General features: G+C 40.5%; 1 protein-coding gene across 5 annotated transcripts in view; it reads right to left on the bottom strand.

Moving 5' to 3' along the window:
• PDE8A (phosphodiesterase 8A) overlaps positions 1-20,243 on the bottom strand; it is a 134,242-nt gene that overhangs the window by 69,806 nt on the left and 44,193 nt on the right. For all 5 annotated transcript variants that reach the window (XR_010317383.1, XM_064267175.1, XM_064267177.1 and 2 more), the window contains exons 2-4: positions 8,842-8,898; positions 7,050-7,240; positions 70-126 (exon numbers count right to left, since the gene is read on the bottom strand). Coding sequence is in view for 4 of the 5 variants with exons in the window: in XM_064267175.1 (XP_064123245.1) it covers positions 70-126; positions 7,050-7,240; positions 8,842-8,898 (305 nt within the window). In the remaining variant the exon portion in view is untranslated. The remainder of the gene's footprint in view (positions 1-69; positions 127-7,049; positions 7,241-8,841; positions 8,899-20,243) is intronic.

The following is a 20,243-nucleotide window of genomic DNA, read 5'->3' as shown; positions in this document are numbered from 1 at the left end:
TCAACCATCTCTAAGGGCAAGCATTATACTGACACCTGAATTTCAACACCAGAAAAAATAAAAGTTTACCTGCGTACAACACCAATAATAACTGTGTTCTCTGAGAGTTTTGACGATCTGATAGACCTTAAAAAAAAAAAAAAAACTTTCAAATAAATTTAAAACAATTCTTTAAAAAACAAATACACTTAATTTTGATAGAACAATTAAAGTGGGGGGTGGGCAATAAGGGAGAGCAAAAAATCCCTTCACACTCTAGATTCACCTTTTCTTTCTTTTGGAGATAAATTCCTGATCAGTGGACTGTGGGAACCATAACAATTACGGAGTTCAAATGTATCAGCTGAGGTGACGTGCCTTCTATTTGTTTTAGTCTTTGTTAACCTAAGTTGTTTCAGGTGGGGAATTTCCCCTGCCTTGTTCCAAAGGAAAACACTAGGGTATGTGTATTATCACAAGCTGACAGCTGCGCTTAAGGTAGGGTTGAAAGAGCAAAAGGATCAGCTCTCCCTCCACTGTATTCTAAGCAGCACAAAGAATGAAGAGTTCTTAGGCTGAATGGAGGCAACAACAACAAAAATCCAAAACTAGGTAATTCTTATGTTAGAAAGAAGAGAACCAATACCTGACAGAAAAATTAAGGATGGGGGCCTGGAGAGACAGAAAGGGCCACATAAACCAGATACTACATCAGACTGAGACCAAAAGAACTAGATGGTACCCAGCTATAACCAATGACTGCCGTGACAGGGAACACAACAGAGAATCCCTGATGGAGCAGGAGAACAGTGGGATGCAGACCTCAAATTCTCATAAAAAAGATCAGACTTAATGTCTGAATGAAACTAGACCCTGGAGGTCATGGTTCCCAGATCCTCTGTTAGCCCCACCCCCCACCCCCCAAAAAAGACTGGAACAATTCCCAAAGCCAACTCTTCAGACATGGATTGGACTGGACTGTAAGAAAGAAAATGATACTGGTGAGGAGTGAGCTTCTTGGTTCGAGTAGACACATGAGACTATGTGGGCAGCTCCTGTCTGGAAGCGAGATGAGAAGGCAAGGGGGAAAGGAGCTGGTTGAATGGACACGGAGAATACAGGGTGGAGAGGAGGTGTGTGCTGTCTCATTAGGGAGAGAGCAACTAGGGTCACATAATAATGTGTGCATAAGTTTTTGCAGGAGAAACTGATTTGAATTGTAAATTTTCACTTAAAACATATTACAGTTAAAAAAAAAAGGATGTGCAGAGGAGGCAGTCCAAGACTTCCAGGGCACTCTGCAGCGTCAGAACCAGGCTCCTGTCAGTATCCGTACATGGTTCCTTCCTTGTAGTCCAAGATAGATATTTGAGCTCTGGCCATAATGTCCACATTCCAGACAGTAAGAAGGGGGCAGAAGAAGGGCATGCACCCTCCCTTCAAGGACACTTTCCAGAAGATGCACACAATACTTCCATTGGCCAACTATGAGAAAAGTTGGGGAATTTTTCTAGGTGGCCATAAACCCAGCTAAATATCAGAGATTCTGTCGTCACGAAAAGAATGGAAATGGGTATTGGGGGCATCTATCAGTCTCAAGGCAACTACGAATGATTCTGATGACAGTCTCAACACAAAACGGGGGGAAAAAGGCCACATTAGGGAGGCTTCCTATAAGAACACAGCAAAGCCCTTTAATGGGCTAAGTTTTACAAAAGCACAACTCCATTGCCCATACATTGCTCCTGTTCTCTCTGTTGTGCAGAGCGAGTTTCCGATTGAAAAGAACGAAATTTACAATGGTAAAAAGAACCTGCAGACCAAAGTGAACCAAGAGATTGAATGAAAGCATCAGGCGTTCTGAGTTCAATCCTGCTTCAGCATTCAACATGGATTTGAATTCTGTTAATGTATTTTAGGTTTCTACACAATGCTTCACTTCTGCCAGCCTCCTTTATAAAATCTTCCATTACCAAGTACTGGTCTTGTTGCACAAAGGAATAGTGCTTCATTTCTTTTGAGTACACTAAGCATATGTCTTCTAAAACGTTCATTAGTTGCTTGTCGAAAACAATCTTCTTAATCTTTAGGGTTATTCTTTCCACCTCCATATGCTGTGACAGCTTTTCACAGGCCTCATTCTTTATACTGCTTACTCATCCCTGAGTAAGGAAACAACATCAACCCAGGCCGAGAGTTTGCCAGCACAGAGGGCCAGAAGTTTTCCTGCACTTCTTCATGGTATGCTTCTTCACTGCACATTCTGGGGTTAGCAGCTGTCCTCCTCTTAAGTCTAGGCCTGCACATCAGGTAAAAGGGTGCAAATGCAGGTTCAGAGAGTGCAGCCAGCAGGCATCCTACAGCATGGCTCCACTGCACAGAGCAGGCACCTGCTCTCCTCTCTGTTATCTAACTCAACCTGAGAATTTGATGCAATCTGTTGTTCTGTGAATATTGCAGATATTCACAGAATGTTCCCAGACTGCTTATGCCTCTGTCCCTTCTACATCATGGCAGGAAACACTATGTCCCTGTCCACCTCCCTCTGCTCCCTGTCTTCAGTTTCCAAACAGACATAGAAAGTAAATGAAGGGGGCTGGAGGGTAGGCCTCTGGCCAGCTGGGGCTTAGCCATCTGTTCCTCTGGGCAGTGCATCTCCAGCATCCCAGGCTTGGCAGGACACAGTGAGAGTGAAGCAAAGCCTTTTCTGCTTCTGAGACTGAAGTATATGAGGGACAGTCCAGACCTGGCTTGTTTTTTTTTTTTAATTTTATTGTGTTTTAGGTTAAAGTTTACAGCTCAAGTTAGTTTCCCATTCAAAAATTTATACGCATATTGTTTTGTGACGTCGGTTATAATCCCATAATGTGACAGCACTCTCCCCCTTTCTACCCCAGGTTCTCCATTCGTCCAGTTGTCCTGTCCCTTCCTGCCTTCTCGTCTTGCTTTTGGGCAGGTGTTACCCATTTGGTCTCATATATTTGACTGAACTAAGAAGCACATTCCTCGGGTGTGTTATTGTTTGTTTTATAGATCAATCTAACCTTTGTCTGAAAAGTGGGCTTTGGGAATGGCTTCAGTTCCAAGTTAGCAGGGTATCTGGGGGCCATAGTCTCAGGGGTTCTTCCAGTCCCTGTAGAACAGGCTTCTTAATTAGTCCCCAAGGTACAAGAGACATAGTGGGAATCCCTGTCCTTTTCTGTTTCTCTAGCTTCTGACATCTCTATCATCTTATCTTTGTATTTTTATTGCTGTGGTCAGTCCATCTCTTACTATCTTTGTGAGTTTTTCGATAGGAAGTTGGGAGGAGCCACTGACAGGAGGCATCACACAAGATGGTGTATAACACAGCTTCAAAACTCACTGACTTACCTTTTCAACTCCACTCTCCACTTGGCAGCCAGGATGATCTTTCATGATGCTCTTGACTTGCACAGAATATGTCAGCGTCTCAACTGTCTACAGAGTGAAGTCTAAAGCCTTTGGCTCAGCATACAAGGGCCTTGTGATCTGGCTCATGTCTGCTGCTCTAGCTTCACCATCAGCCACAGTTCACACCTGCCTGATCTAGCAGCTATATAAAACCCGCAGAAGAGCCTTGGACGCCCGGAGCTCACTTATGCCTGTCCCTACACAAGCTGTTCCCTCACCTAGAAAGGTTTTCTCCACCCTTCCTCCTTTCAAAACTCCTGCTAATCCTTCAGGACTCTCAACCCAAATGTCCTTGTGAAGCTGTCCTAACACAGGCACTCTTTATATACCTCCTCTGTGGTCACTTACTCTCCTGTGCTAAAATTACTTGCTTGCCTTGCCAACTAAATCATTAGCTCCTCAGGGGCAAGAGCCATGTCATATTCATGTGTGTGTTTCTAGTACCAAATACAGTGCCCAAAGGTGAGAAAACCTGCAAAGCAGGGTTCTTAAACTGGCAGATTTGGGAAATGTAGAAAATACAGAATATTTGGCCTTTAGTAAAGCATCTTATAAGAGAAATACAAATGAATGCTAGTCACTTAGGTCAGCAGTTGATTAAAAACACTGATCACAAGGCGTCTCAAAAGGGAGGATGAAGGGGAGGACAGAGCTCTGCCACAGCTAAGGTCTTGTGAGCTGGGTAGGCCTGCTGAGAGGGGAAGCAGGTTCAGTAGGGGAGCCCAGAAAGACTCCTTGAAGAAACAGTCTATAATGGGCAGGTATCCTTAAAGGGGATGATCTTAAGGGAGAGAAACCAGGTGAGGGCCAGAATCCAGGTGAACCAACCAACTTAGGATACATAAAGGCAGGGCCTGCTCTTGCCTCTAGAAAACTTACTATGAATGGCACAAGGACCCTCGCCCACCCCCTAACAAAATGAGGATAATATGGTGGAACATTAGCTAGTGAGAAAGACCTGAGCTGTGACATGACCATCAAGAAAGGAAGGAGATTGACGGTTGCGCTCATAAAGGTCCATTCTCTGGCTAGCACAGGGGAGGCGGCTATTCTGCTTTCTCTTCACTGGTCTATCCAAACCATCTGGGTTTTTAGTCCTAGAGACCATGCTTACATGAGACATCGATTGCAAAAGCGTACTCAGAGGGCTCTGTGAGGAACTGCTGACAGCAGTGAGGAAGTGCTCAACCCAGAAAAGAGAAGACATCTCAGAGGGGCACAATCCCTGTCCTCAAATGCTAGAAACCCATTCTGGAGAAGGGGATTAGACTTGCCCTAAAACCCTTTAAAAGGACCTCTGATGGTGCAGTGGTTAAGCACTTGGCTGCTAACCGAAAGGTCAGCCAGTGGTCTGAACCCACCAGCCACTCCTTGGGAAAAAGATGTGGCAGTCTGCTTCCTTAAAGATTACAGCCTAGAAAACCCTATGGGGCAGTTCTATCCTGTGCTATAGGGTCACTTGGAATAGGAATCAACTCAGTGGCACACGACAACAACAAAATGACCCTGTGAGTCGTATCCCTTGACATGACAGAGAACTTCTGGATGTCAGAGCTTTCTCTTGGGAAGCCCTAAATCTCCAGCAGAGTCTGGATGGGGGATGACAGAGGCTTTGTAGGTGAGATGTACACATGACATTTTATATTTCACTAAAACCACATCCAGTTCACATTCTTTATTTTTAAAATTGTATAAACTTATTTACATGATGACAACTCAACTGTAATGCTTATGAAATTTGCTATTTGTGTGTGTTTTTGACTGAGTATTATGTAAAATTACTTTTTTCACTTAAATACTTCAACTCCACTAGTCTTACAAGTTCCTAGGAACATTTTATTTATTTTTGGCCTAGAAAACTCTTGTATAGGGCTCAACAAAAATCTGCTGAATGAATTAACACTATTTTCGTATTGTTATATAAGACATACAACAATAGCACATTTTCTTTCCTTAAGAAGTGGTGTAAAATTGAACACAACCTTTCTTTAAGGAGCCCTGGTGGTGCAGTGGTTAAGTACTCGGCTGCTAACCAAAAGGTTGGTGGTTTGAACCTACCAGCAGCTCCACAGGACAAAGATGTGGCAGCCTGCTCCTGTGAAGATTACAGCCTTGGAAGCCCTACGGGCAGTTCTACTCTGTCCTATAGGGCTGCTGTGAGTTGGAATTGACTCAATAGCAATGGGTGGGTTTGGTTTTCTGGTTTTGGTTTAACCTTTCTTTGATAATACAGGATCTAGCAGAGTTCTCTTTATGAACATGAAATTTTCATTGTTCAGCACATACCTGTGGCTAGGTCTGGGCCTGAGCAAGACTGGAAAAAAGAGTCTGAGTTTTCCTCAGTACCTTACCGCCTGCTCATCTTTTCTATTTTGGCATCCCTTTGGCCCTCCTTTGATACCTCTCCCACCTTGCAGCATTCTACCAATACTACTGAGTACCACGTTCTTTAGATATTTTCTTCCTTTCTCTGAATGACGGCCATCAAATAGGGATAGAAGGGATCTTAGAAGCCAAGTGTTCCCAATTTACAGCTGAAAAAAACACATGCACAGAAGAGGAAGAAAGATACCCAAAGTCAATGGAAGAGCTGAGCCTAGGCCCTGAGCCTCACCCTGGTCAGAGCTCTCTCCACTGCTCCTGGGCTGCAGTCCCTTGCAAATGTGCTAACTGACCAGCCAGATGGCATGTCCAACAAATCTGGGGTGCAGTGATAATGGCTTACTGTGGATTCAACTAGATTAATATAAGTAGTACTTTAGGCACTAGATAAAGGTCAGAGAGGAAGTTCTACTGAGGCAAACCACACTAGGGTAAAAGCTACCTAGTCTGCCTATCTGGAATGTGGTTTCTCAATACCAAGGAGAATAAACACACATTGAAATCATCACATACCCTGCATGACCTTTTTGATATGATGTCATTTTCTTGTGGCCTTTTTGATATGGTATCATTTTCTTGTGACACCAGTTTTGAGCCCTGGTGGCACAGTGGTTGAGAGCTCGGCTACTAACCAAAAGCTCAGCTGTTTGAATCCACCAGCTGCTCCCTGGAAACCCTACGGGGCCATTCTACTCTTCCTTTAGGGTCTCTAGGAGTTGGAATCAACTTGGTGGCAATGGGTTTGGTTTTTATGTTTGGCTTAAATCTGTTTAAATGCCCTTAAAATTAATATACTATAACATTTTATATTAAAATTATGATTTGCCTTCCCCAAAATAAAGTTTTCTATTAAATAAAAACAAGCATTTTACTTTGCCTTTCTTCTATCAGCAGCATATAACTTTCTTCAAAGACCTTTTCTTAGATTTATATCCGCTACTCAGAATTCTCTCATGATTTGATATTCTGCAAGTATTGTAAACAAGGAACGTTCACCTAACATTAGAAATTTTTTTTATAACCTTAAAAACATCTAGAAAATTATAACAACTCATTTTAGTGATACGCAGATGATAAAAAAAAAAAAAAGTTAATTACATATTGGGTTTCAGATTAAGCCTTAATGGTTTTCATTCATACTTTCTTATTGTTTTAAGCAAAGGAAAATGAAACAAAAAAAGATAGTGAGATCAGTCCTAGAAATAATGATATTCTAAATGTCAACAGCACTATTCAGGTCCGAGTCTCAGGCTTACCTGCACAGTGCATCTGCATCCAGCTGGCGGGGATGTCTGTGGTCTATGATGATGATGTCATGGTGTTTGTCCAGGAAGCAGGCAAGCACTGCCTGAGGCTCCTTGGTGACTGTACACTTAAACCCTGTCTTTTCACATGCCTTATAGAATCCGTTACACTGGCTATCTTCTTTGGTAAACACTAAAAGTACCTGGATCAAAAGAGCATGAACACTTTTTTAAAAAAAGATGCTGTTAGAACTGTCAGTTCTTAACAAGTCACGGATAGAAACATAATGATATGTTAATATAAATCCTTCTCCTGTACACAGCTCAAGGACATTATCACTCAGCTCCCCAAAATTAAGGCTGTTTTCTGCTTTTAGTCTGGAAGTTCAGAATGAGCAGAATTCAACAAAGACTTGATTACAATATTATAAAGTAAACATTCCTGAAGCACTTTATCTTGAAACAAAATCAATGAAAACACACAGCTATTTAAGTTAACAGAAAGTAAGTAACACCAAGTAAGGTGGCAAATTCAATATTATTTCAATAAAAAATTTCAGTACTATTTCATTGAAACTATTGGAATACTTAGTCATTTAAATAATATATTTAAATGTTTGACTCAAGGTTTTATGCAATTCCTCCAAGTTGGAAAAAAAAAATTACTTTGATGGGAGAAATTTAAAGTAGACCAAAATGTTACATTTCAAAGCCTGCTAGTTAAGTGATAGAAAAACAGGACCTGCTATAAGAAGCAGCATCTACGCCTCTGCCCCGGGGCACTGGCTGGTGTCTGGGCGCTTGGTGTGAATCAGGTCAGGCCTGGATCTGTTGCCTGGGGGACAGGATAAATTGCCTCTTACCTAGACAGGTACCTCCAACCAAATCTGGTTCAGGAACACCACTGCTGCACCCTTCTGAACCAGACTGACCAACGGGTGCAGGGAGGCAGTGGTGAGACAGAGACTACAAATGGAAAGAAACCCTATTCCTCCAAGGTTTAGTTCCTCCAAATTTATCCAGTTGCACAAATAAGAATGGACATTTCTGCCATCTTTTTTTTTTTTTTTTTTTAATATAATAGTGAACAGGCATTTCAGTGTAGGAAGCACCAAATAATTTTGGGGCTAAATTAAATGATACCAATAACCAATTGGGAGTCCTGGTGGTGTAGTGGTTAAGAGCTCAGCTGCTAACCAAAAGGTCAGCAGTTCAAATCCTTCAGCTGCTCCCTGGAAACCCTATGGGGCAGTTCTACTCTGTCCTGTTGGGCTACTATGAATCGACTCAATGGCAGTGAGTTTAATAGCCAGTTGAGGTGATTTCCTGTCTAACGTTTTGGATTAGACAAGTCATACACATTTCCTTTCCAACAGACAGAGTTGATTCATCAGCACAGAGAAGACTATTTGTTTTCATTTTTCATACTGGAACATTCCAAACCTACAGAAAAGTTGCGGATGATAATGAACACCAGTACACCCTTCTAGATTCACCAATTTGTTAACATTTTGTCACCTTTGCTTTTCTACCCCCCAGTTATTTTTTCCTGAACCATTTTAAAGTAGATTGCAGACATTTCTTCATCTCTGAATACCTCAATGTGTATTCCTAAGGAAAGGGTATTCCCTTATATAACCACAACACTGTTATGACGTTAAGGAAATTAGCCTTGATCCAATACTATAAAATAGAAGACTATTTTTAGTACATAGCTTCAGGCCTCTCTCCCTCCTCCTCTGTAAAAAAAATCCACATGTGAAAATTATGGCAGGGTTCATTATTTACTACATTCGAAGATTACCTGAAGTTGATCTTGATGAAATCTCATGGGGCCAAACTGCACATCAGCTACTGCTACCTGAAAGAAAGAGATTTGCTTAAAAAATAAAAAGAGAAGCTTGCTGAATATGTTTTCTCTCTAGCCAGTGCCACAGATAAAAGTGACACTTTCACTTTAGAGAAAAGTTGCCTGAAGTGAATAGTTAGTAGGCGGAGAAATAATTATGGGGAATCCAGGGAGCTCCTCATAAAGTCCAGGGGTGGCTGGGAGGAGGGAGGGAGAAACGCAATGAGTCTCTGATCCCGGCTTTGTCTTCCACTAGCTGTGGGCAACTTTCAGTGACTTACTTAACCTCCCTCGGCTTCAATTTTCTCATTTGTAAAATGGACATAATAATATTTTTGTTACAAAGATCAAACAAGATTACAATCTAAAGAGCCTCCAAAGAGTAAACACTGAATAAGCACTGGATACCTCCATCCTTACTTCCACTTTCCCAGGGTAAATGATAAAATCTTGTATCTAAAATGGCACGTGAATAATGAAGTCCAGCAGTCAGATCATGGGATGTCAGAGCTGAGAAGCCTTACTGAGAAATAGTCAACCCTTTTAATCTTACACCACCACGCACAACAGCTGCCACTGAGTCGACTCTGACTCATGGTGACCCCATGTGTGTCAAGAGTAGAAGTGTGGTGGGGATTGAAGCCCAGAGACAGGAAGTGACTAGTCTATGGAGTCACAGCAAATAAATGGCAGAGCCAGGACAAGAACTTTGGTCCCCAATTCTTTGGACAGATCCCTTCCCACCTCACAGTCTCCTCCCTGACCCTCCTGTGCAGGGGCAACAACAGTGTCCTGGATGCTCCCAGCTTAGCATGTTCCTTCTGCCCTTGTGCCTTGGTCCAGACTGCTCACTTTACTTCTGAAGCCAAACACAAATCTCTCTTCTTTGTGTCTAATATCTTTTTCTGTCATCCTGACACTAAGAATCATATTTTCTCCCCTAAACCAGGGCACCAAAGGCACTGTATTTTTCCACGTCTTCCATGGTAGAGGTCTATGTAAGTTTTCCCAGCGACAACTTTAGTAATTTATATTTTCTTAGACGATAATCTATTTCATTAAGAATAACTTCAAATACTATAATAAGGCTTCATAAGCTTCTTAAACTGTCAGTAGGATCTCTAGGTCCAGTTCCTTTGCCCATCTGAGAATGGCTGGAACCATGTGTCTGAGAGAGCCGTTATGTATCTGACCCTAACAACTCTCCCTCGCTTGCTTTTAAAAGGCACTTATCCTGGTCTATCACGTATACTTATCCTTCCAAAGAAGTTACGAGCTTCTCAAGGGCAAGAACAATATATTTGCCTTTATATCCCCATTACCTAGCACAGTACTTTCCAATACAAGCTTACCCACCCATTTGAGAACTTAACACTAAAACACACAAAGATAAATATAATGGTCATAACCAACCCCTCAAAGAAGTAATAATAATCCTAGTGCCCATGGAGGGCTTAGCATGTACTAGGCCTTGTGCTAAGGGCTATACGTACACTATCTTGTTAAATCCTTATAACAACCTTTTAAGAGTTTACAGCTGGGAAATTGCTTTAAAGCCACACAGCCAGCAAGTAGCAGAGCTGGTATTCTGACCTAGGTCTCTTTTGCTCTATAGCGTGTGCTGCAAACCCAGGACCACTGACAGGTTTGGGTAGTCTGTGTGTTGCACAAAGGAGCCCAGGGAAGGAGAGGGTGGCAGACAAAATTCAGCTCCAAGAGATGAACCCTGACGCTGGGCTGCTACTCTGAGGAACAAACACTTTTTTACAATTTTCCCTGAGATACTGTATATACTGATGGAAACCCTAGACTACCATGGGTCTCTGGAGATTGTATGATTCCATACCTAGAAAAATGAACCATAAGACTTCGTACAAGGTGCTTCTAATTGGCTGCCCACCTCCAGCAGTGATCTATCCTACAGTAAACACATGTAACAAAATTTGTTCAGTGATAGAGGAAACCCATGTATATTTTTAACTGTTAGAAGTTGATGCCTGCTAATTATGGGCTACTGGCGTAGTTTCTGATTTGCTTTGAAATCATTCTCATCTCTCAGAAGGTGGAAGAAGCAATGAGGGTTGCCCCTATGCTTAACTAAGACTGGACAGAAGGACCTCTCTGGCAGGGTAGAAGGTGAACGATCATACAGCCCAGGGCACCATCTATCCTCTTGAGCTGTGTAACCATGGGCTAGCCTCATGCGGAGAGGTCCAGATGGATGCCCAAGCCAGAATTTCTAAAAAAAGATGGTCCAAAAGGGCAGAGAGAGTCTTAAAAGAGAGAGATCTGCACTATACAGTCATACTTTCACAGTGAGAAGGAAAGCAAGACGCACTGAGAGAGACCAATTTGAATGATCAGCTTGTTCGTTTTTATGAATAAAGTTTAGAGCAAAGAATGAATGAAAGAACAAGGAATGGGACTGGCCTGCTGCTCAGAAACTACAATGGAATTGCTCATATTTCAGGAAGAAGAAAGAGAAGGAAACTCATTTTGCATTGATTTTCCACAGTACGCGGGACAGTTTCATAAGAGAAAGCAGAAAATATCGTATGATTCAGCAATTTCACTCCTAGGAATGTATCGTAGAGAAATAAGAGTCGTCACACAGACAGACATATGCACACCCATGTTCATTGCAGCACTGTTCACAATAGCAAAAAGATGGAAACAACCTAGATGCCCAACAACAGATGAATGCACAAGCAAACCATGGTATATACACACAATGGAGTATTATGCAACAATAAAAAACAATGAATCTGTGAAGCATCTCATAACATGGACGAATCTGGAAGACATTATGCTGAGTGAAATCAATCATCAAAGGACAAATATTGTATGAGACCACTACTGTAAAAACTCATGAAAAGGTTTACACACAAAAAGAAACAAGGGAGGGGAGGGGTAGGGCTAGAAAAACACTTAATAGACAATAGATAAGTGGAAACTTTGGTGAAGGGTAATATAGTACACAATACTGGGGAAGCCAGTACAACCTGTATAAGGTAAGGTCATGGTAGCTCCACAGACACATCCAAACTGGCTGAGGGACCGAATTGCTGGGCTGAGGGCTGTGGCGACCATGATGTCGGGGAATATCTAGCTCAACTGGCATAATATAGTTTATAAAGAATATGTTCTACATTTTACTTTGGTGAGTAGCATCTAGGGTCTAAAAAGCCTGTGAGCAGCCATCTAGAATACTCCACTGGTCTCACTCCTTCAGGAGCAAGGAAGAATGAAGGAAACTAAAGATACAAGGGAAAGATCAGTCCAAAGGACTAACGGACTACATCTACCACAGCCTCCACCAGACTGACTCCAGAACAATGAGACGGTGCCCAGCGACCACCACTGACTGCTCTGACAGGGATCACAATAGAGGGTTCGGACAGAGCTGGAGAAAAAAGTAGAACAAAATTCTAACTCAAAAAGAAAAGATCAGACTTGCAACCTGACAGAGACTGCAGAAAACCTGAGAATATGGCCCCCAGACACCCTTTCAGCTCATTAATGAGGTCACTCCTGAGGTTCACCCTTCAGCCAAAGATTGAACAAGCCCGTGGAACAAAACAAGACTAAACAGGCACACCAGCTCTGGGGCAGGGACTGGAAGGCAGGAAGAAACAGGAAAGCTGGTAATAGGGAACCCAGGGTAGAGAAGGGAGAGTGTTGACATGTCGTGGGGTTGTTAACCATTGTCATAAAACAATGTGTGTACTAACTGTTTGATAAGAAACTAGTTTGTTCTGTAAACCTTCATCTACAGTACAATTAAAAAAAAAAGAATACAGTCAAAAAAAAAAAAAAAAAAAAGGCAGAAAAACCATCGCCAGGAGGAGCTGCTACTATGGAAGACAAAGTGGTGGTTAGAGAGCACTTGGGCCTTCACATGAATCGGGGTCTTCAGCCTTTGATGGGAGACAGAACGGGACTCACTATGAAAGATCAAGTAGATAAAAAATAAAATCTGACTAGAAAATATGAATATTGTAAAAATATATGATAATTAGGTCACAAAGAAAACCTTAAAACATATTCCCCAAAGTAAAAACTGTCCAGTATTTATTCATAAGAAGTGTAGTGTTGCTATATTTAACCACAAGGCAATCAAACCAAAAGTTAAAAACAAGTTTAAACAGCAACAAATTATCCTCCTTCCCACAAATTAAAAAATATCATCTTACACAGCTGCTGAATTAAAGAGGGAAATGCAAACTATTGCTACAGGTCACTTGAAAAATAAAAGTGAGAATATCATATAATAAAACTTACAGGATATGTCTAAATCATACTCAGAGGCAAAATTCATAGTCAAATCTTTTAGTCATGAAACAAGAAAAAATTAAACATACTAAGCTTTAAAATTATTACATTTAAGAAAGTTGGCAGCTGACAGACCAAATTTAAGGAAACCAGGAGGGAAATAAAGGCAGTAATAATTTCTTTAAAATGTTAATGACTAGAGAGATTAAAATATATATATCTATATAGTGTTGGTCACGAGCTGAAGGACAAGATAAATATATGGATGGCTCAGTGCAAAAACTCATCACTCCTGGAAAAACAACTATAGCAGTTGGTGAAATAGCTTTACTTTTACCAAGGACAGCGTAACTTCATGATCTCAACTTACAAAAATAACTCACCATTGGATTTATTTTAAGCAATAAAAGAAGCTACAGATTTATGTTTAAAAAGTTTTAAGACTATGACTTTTGCCTCAGTATAATTTTAGCAGTACGACTTTAAAATGTTAATTGTTTCAGCAATGCTTTTACCATGAACACTTTTATTTACTTAACTAGACAGCATTTAACCTTACATCCTGTCTACGGGGTATATCCGGCTCTCAGGACCTCTGTGGAGCACAGGCCCATTGGAGCCGGACAACTACTTACCACTGCCCCCCCAAAATAACCACCACCAGGAAATCTGATGACATTACTCAGTGAGCAGACGTCAGCAGTGGGCCCTCAAAGAGTAAACAACTTCCCAACTGCCCTGGATAAGGGATTGGAACTACTGGAATTCTTGTCTTCATCCTTTCCTTATGTAAGAAAATCACAACCAAACTGACTGAATGCTTCAGGTCATAGTCCTCCTAAAAATAATTTATTTTTCACATTAGTATTTAGAAGGAGATAGTCATTTTCAAATCAATGTTAATGACACAGCTTTGATTTAATCTTTCAGCTTCAAAGCAAGTGATATTTTTAGGTAATAATAGTATGTTCAAAAGCTGATACTGGTAATTACACAAGGTGTTCAGTTTAGTCCAGGATTTTTAAGTATTGGTGTCTTTATGGAGTTTATTGTTTTAAAAAGATCGTAAAATTAGGATATCAGACAAGACAGATATTTATTTGCATTTTTATATTTCAATTTTTCAGTAAATATGGGTAACAGAAACATGAAATAAACTATTATTAGATACTTTGACAAACCACATTCCAGATTTCTTTTGTTTGCTAAACTCACCTAACATCATTTAGATGTGACACTCGAAGGCCAAGTTATTATGGTACAAATCCTGATTGGGGATGACGGGTGGGAGAAGAGTATATCAAATAGTGATTAAGAGCTAAGGAGAAAAACAAAACAGGGCAAGGGATAGGAAAGGTAAGGGGAGTAGACATTCTTTTTTAAATGTCTACTCCCCTTACCTTTCCTATCCCTTGCCCTGTTTTGTTTTTCTCCTTAGCTCTTAATCACTATTTGACATACTACATTATTTTCTTATTTATTGTCTATATTGTCTGTCTCTTCCACTAGAATATAAGTTCTACGACAGGGGTTTTGTCTGTTTTATTCATTGTTACATTCCCAATACCCAAAACAGGTCCAGGCACGTGGCAGGCATTCAGACATACTAGCCGAATAAAAAATCATTTATCTAGAAATCATATACATACATACATATATATACGTACACACATACATATATGTATATACCATTCTCTAGTTATCAGAGTATTTTCATATATACTTTATTTCATTATGAAGCAAAAAGAAAGAAAAGAATCTCATTAGAGGCCTAAGTTCTAGGAACCCCAAAAGAACCATGCATCTGTCTCCTTTTTCTACATCCCTTATTAGAAACATAAATTTATCCTGGGATCAATTAACTCTATACTAACTATACAGACCTAATAACTGTAGTAAAGACATAAATCAAATTTTGACCTGAACTGTATTGTCCCCACTGGACCTTCTCTGTATACTGGTGGCCATCTTGTCTCTCTCTGGCAAAGAGGGATAACTTGATTAAAGGGACATGGCCAGGACAGGAGTCAGGTGACATCAGTTCTTAGGTGGAGAAGAGACTAAATTAATCAAGACATTTGTGGACCACCTGTTACTCTGTTATATGCTAACATTGTGTAGATACCTAACACTGTCCTTGAGAAGAATAAAATGTAAACAACAACAAGGTACCATCAGTTTTAAGAGAGAAAGAAGGTGCCTACTATATGTTAAATAATTTGCTTCTAATCATATTTAAATCCAATTTAGACCTAGGACTGAGGGGAAATACCTCTTTGGCAGGGTCCTCATCAATTAATGAGGTAAGCTCATCAATTCCATTTTGTTGATGAAGAAACTGAAGCTCAGCGCTGTTATGGCTAAACAGTAAGCGAAAATGGTAGGAACAGGGCTCAGGTCTGTCTGAATTTAATTACCATGGCCTTTTCATATTCCACAGGGAAATGTCTAAAATCATCTGACCCTAACCAATATCTAGCTGGAATAAGATTAAGAACACTGGAAAACAGCATTCATCCACTTGACACATCTGTATTAAGTGTCCACCATGTTATCGAGAGGTTTCCAACGCAATGGGGATTCAACAGAGAACAAGACAGAGAATTTCGCTACTTAACACAGAGACATGATGGAGAGTAACTGGACTGCTATGTATTTCGTTGTTGCTGTTGAGAATAAACACAGCAAAACATACACCAATTCAACAGTTTCTACATTTACAAATCAGTGACACTGATTACATTCTTCGAGTTATGCAACCATTCTCACCCTCTTTTTCTCAGTGTTTCTCCCCCATAACATACACTCGCTGTCCCCTAAAGGTTCCTATGTCATTCGAGTTGCTGCTGTCAATCTGATCCCACACAGATAGTTCTTAAAAGAGCGTAATGCTCAAGGCAGATATTTTTTGCCAGTTAAGCTAACCTATTGCTTAGTTTTAAGACAACTTCAGGGGATATTTTTGGCTTTAATGTTTAAAGATTATCTCAGGACAACAGTTTCAGGAGTGGGTTGCTATTTTGGATCAGAAAGCCAAGGAAGGCCTCTTGGAGCCAGTAATACCGAGGGTTAAGATGTGAGTGAAAAGAAGGAACCAGCCATGGAAACAGTGGAGGAAGGAGCACCCAGGCTGGGAGAACTGCAGGTGCACAGAACCTCACGTGGGAACAAGGTGGGGCACCTGAGAGAATGAAGGGGATGAGGGCCAGGATGAGATCAGGTGTAGGCAGAGGCCACACAATACAGAGCTGTCTAAGCCAGGACAAGGAATTTAGATTTTATTCTAAATTTCATGAAAAGCCAGTGGAGGGTTTTATACAGGAAGTGATATGATCCGATTTTTACTTTTTAAACAAATCCCTCAGGCTGCATGAGAAGACTAGTGAAAGTAGGAACAAGGAGACCAGTTAGGAAGCTCGTGTAGCAGCAGTCCAAGCCAGAGACGATGGTGGGCTGGCCCAGCAGTTGCCATGGAGACAAGTAGATAGATATAGAGGCAGGGTCATCAGAACTTGCTGGTGCACAGGACACAATCAGATCCACAATTCCTAGACTAGAGTTCTGATACCTGAGTTTTAGATTAATGTTGTGTAGAAATTTGGGGTTCTGCAAGGCACCCCAGTGGAAAGAAGCTGGTATGCATCAGCTTGATACTTTCCAGATCCTCCCACAAGATGGCACCAAGCTCTACCCTGAGGCAAAGCTCCTAGCTGCTTTTGCTAGGATTCCCTAGGACTAAATGAGCTATTTAAAGTACTCAGCATAATGCCTGACACTGAGTTAATGCCCAATAAATTCTAAATATCGTCAGTAAAGATTTTCCAAGAAGTTTATGTTATGAAACTGTAATTTTTCATACATACTTTAAGGCATTTTAAAACTATATTTTTCCAAAGAGCTACTTCTTTTGGAACACAAAGTAATGTCTAGTAAAAACCATTAATTTCATACCTTAAAATACTATATAAGAAAGCACCCAATTCTTCAACATCATATTACTGTATTTGGCACATTGGATGAATAAAGATTTTCCTAAAACCCTGAAATAAGATGGTTCTCTGAAAGTAAAACCAGTAAGAATTAACCCATAAAATATGAGAATAGCCAACTGTAGGATAATTGAACCTATGAGATCCTCTTTGAATGTGCCACTGAGATTTAAGAATCTGCAAATCTAATTATGGAAATCTCAGGTATATTCACGGAGGCCACACTAGAGCCCCCCCCCCTTTATTTGTCCCCCAAGAAAGAAGAAACCGGTAACCTGTCAGAATGAGGCGGAGGGTCTACAGGCTGCCTGGGGAGCCAGATGGTGAGAACTCAGTACTATTTACTCTTCTCCCTCCTGGGGAGGATACTCCCAAGGAATACTCCCAACTATAAATTAACAAACTAGTATCCTGCCTCTCTCTGGGACAAGTCTATTTCAGGCATATTTACATTTACCAACCGTGTTTATGTAACACACTGCACACTCAGAAAGCAGCGAACCTTGTTTAGAACGTTCTGCAGTTGCTTGCCTGCCTACCTGATCACTCTTAGCATCCTGACTGCAAATGCCAGCCTAGGTTTTACCAGGTTAGCTAAGGAACCTTGATGTATCCAAAAAGAATTACATGGAGAATGACAACTCAAGCCACAGAATGAATTATCTAGAATCAGCCAAACTGTTCCCATAACCAGTATTCCTGAGGTAGAACAGACAGGGGTTTGAACTCTGCCCCCTCCCATGACTTTGGGCAAGTTTCTTTCCACTTTACTAAATCTTACCTAGAAAATAGTGACTGTAAAGATTAAATGAGCTAACATGTATGCACCTCTCTGCTTGGCGCCTGGCACACAGTTAAGTTCTCCATAACTTAAAGCCATTATTAGTGGAAGGGGATATCCAACCATTCATGAAGCACCTGCTTTGGTTCTAGAGCAGTGAAGAAATCCTCAACCAGGTGTAGAGCCAAACACGTTATCTCCATCACGGCTTTTGGTAGGAAGGTTTCCAGACTGAATGCTATAAAAAGCCAATAGTTCATTCCAATCTCCTTCCTGTGTTAAACTATCTGCCCCTCTGAATACAGTCAGCAACCCAGGATTCCAACATTAAAACCATCTCCTAGTCCTCTTTTATGAAAGCTACGCAAGTATCTCGGCAATTGGTCTACACTATTTTTTTTTTCTTAAATCTTCCATTTAGAACACTTTGCTCTACTAATCATGTCTAACCTACATTGCAAATAATCATCTCAGAAGAGTAAAGAAGGCTTTTTTTACATTCCAAAGAAAACTGAACTTTGAGCTTCAGAGGAGAAATGACAGGAAAGAGAGGGCATTTTACAGTTTACAAACTAACAACATCAACAGAACTGTGAGAACCCCTGGGGCAGATGAAGGCCTTCCAATTGAGGATGGCAGTATCAGGGAATGGTGGATGGAGAGGAGGGAGTGACTGTAGCCTTGTCCCCCATGCCTTGGATTATCACTGCCTGCCTCTTCAATGCAAACAGCAGCAATAATGAAGGCTAGAAGTGTCTCAGAGAGACTACCGCCTTCCAGGGTTGAGTCTTCCTAAGCTTTAAAGGCAATATCCTGACCAGGAGTTGCCTGGTGTTTACATAGGAAACATATATACTTATGTCCCCAAAGATCAATACATATTTAACAAAATGATATACAGGAAGTCTCAAATTTCAATCCAAATATACTTGGTAGAATGTCATAAAAGTCAAAATTACATAAGCATTTTGAAAAGCACTGAGTGTCAGAGGGGACAGAGCAGCATCCACGCGTCATCCCCTGTGTGGCCACTCTGCCTTCCTGCAGCAAGTTTACGGGAGGGCAGGCAGACTGCCCTCAGTGCATGCAAAGCAACCGCTTGTTAATGGCCATATTGTTTGGCAATTGCAAAACGATGTTTTAGATATATTACATCTAAACATGCAAGATTGCTACTTATGCTAATATTTTACTAAATTCCAGCTATGTGTTTGGAAATAGTTCGAGGGTTCTGAGTTGAACTATATAATTATAATGAATTACAATTTTTCTCATTTGAAGTAATCAGATACGGCTCCTGTTTGACATTTTCACTTAGAACATCTGATCTACAGGAACTGATTACTGAGGTTAAGCCAGCGATGCCTGTATTTGCATGCTCTATGACCCAGAAGTGAGATGTCTGGGTCTATTCACAAAGATCCATAAGGGAACAATATGCAAAGATGTCTGTCTGCTGTTATGCATGGTGACAGGGAGTTGCGGATAACCTGGGTATATCTAAATGGGAGATAGTAACATGACGGATTGTAAAAACTTATGCTAAGTGAAAAAAGAACAATATGTTTAATACAATACTGTTTACACAAGCTAAAAAGACATAAGCACATTAACAACAGTATGTACTTTTTAAGAACACACAAAAAGAAAATAACATACACTGAATACATCAGAATGGTTGCCTATGGGGAGCAGGAGGGAAAGGGGGTAAAGAATTGGATAAAAAGAAACAAACAAAACAGAGAAAAAGAGAGAGAGGAGCCTTAGGGAATGGGTAAAGATTTCTTAAACAGACACGAAACACTAACCACAAAGAAAAAGATTGTTAAGGTTAGATTTTTAAATTAAGAACTTCTGGTCTTCAATAGACCCCATATTAAGAGAGTGAAAAGACAAGACACAGAGTGGAAGAAGATATTTACAAAACATACAACCGACAAAGGACTCATACCCACAATATACAAAAAAAAAAAAAAAATGCCTAAAAATCAGTAAGAAAAAAACAGACAACTCAACTGGAGGGAGCATTACACAGACCCATGATGCTATTGTGCTAAGAACTAGAAAAGAATCTAGGAAAAGAAACTGAGCTGGTCAACGGTGTTTAAGTTTTAACCATTTTATAAGACTATGTAAGCAGGAGATCTGAACAGATTATTTTCAATTTAAAACATATAAACAAATGTCACTGGCTAAAGTTTCTTCTATTTTAAGAGAGTTCTTGAAAGAAAATGGAAAAGGAAGCATTTGCATCTACAATTTGGGTGTCTAGAAGAGGAAATGAGTTACTTATGCAACTACTACACAGTAGAAAG

The sequence above is a fragment of the Loxodonta africana genome, chromosome 13 (genome assembly GCF_030014295.1).
Source record: "Loxodonta africana isolate mLoxAfr1 chromosome 13, mLoxAfr1.hap2, whole genome shotgun sequence".
In the NCBI taxonomy this organism is placed as follows: Eukaryota; Metazoa; Chordata; class Mammalia; order Proboscidea; family Elephantidae; genus Loxodonta; species Loxodonta africana.
The sequence above is the reverse complement of the archived record's forward strand: the minus strand, read 5'-3'. Positions and strand labels throughout refer to the sequence as shown.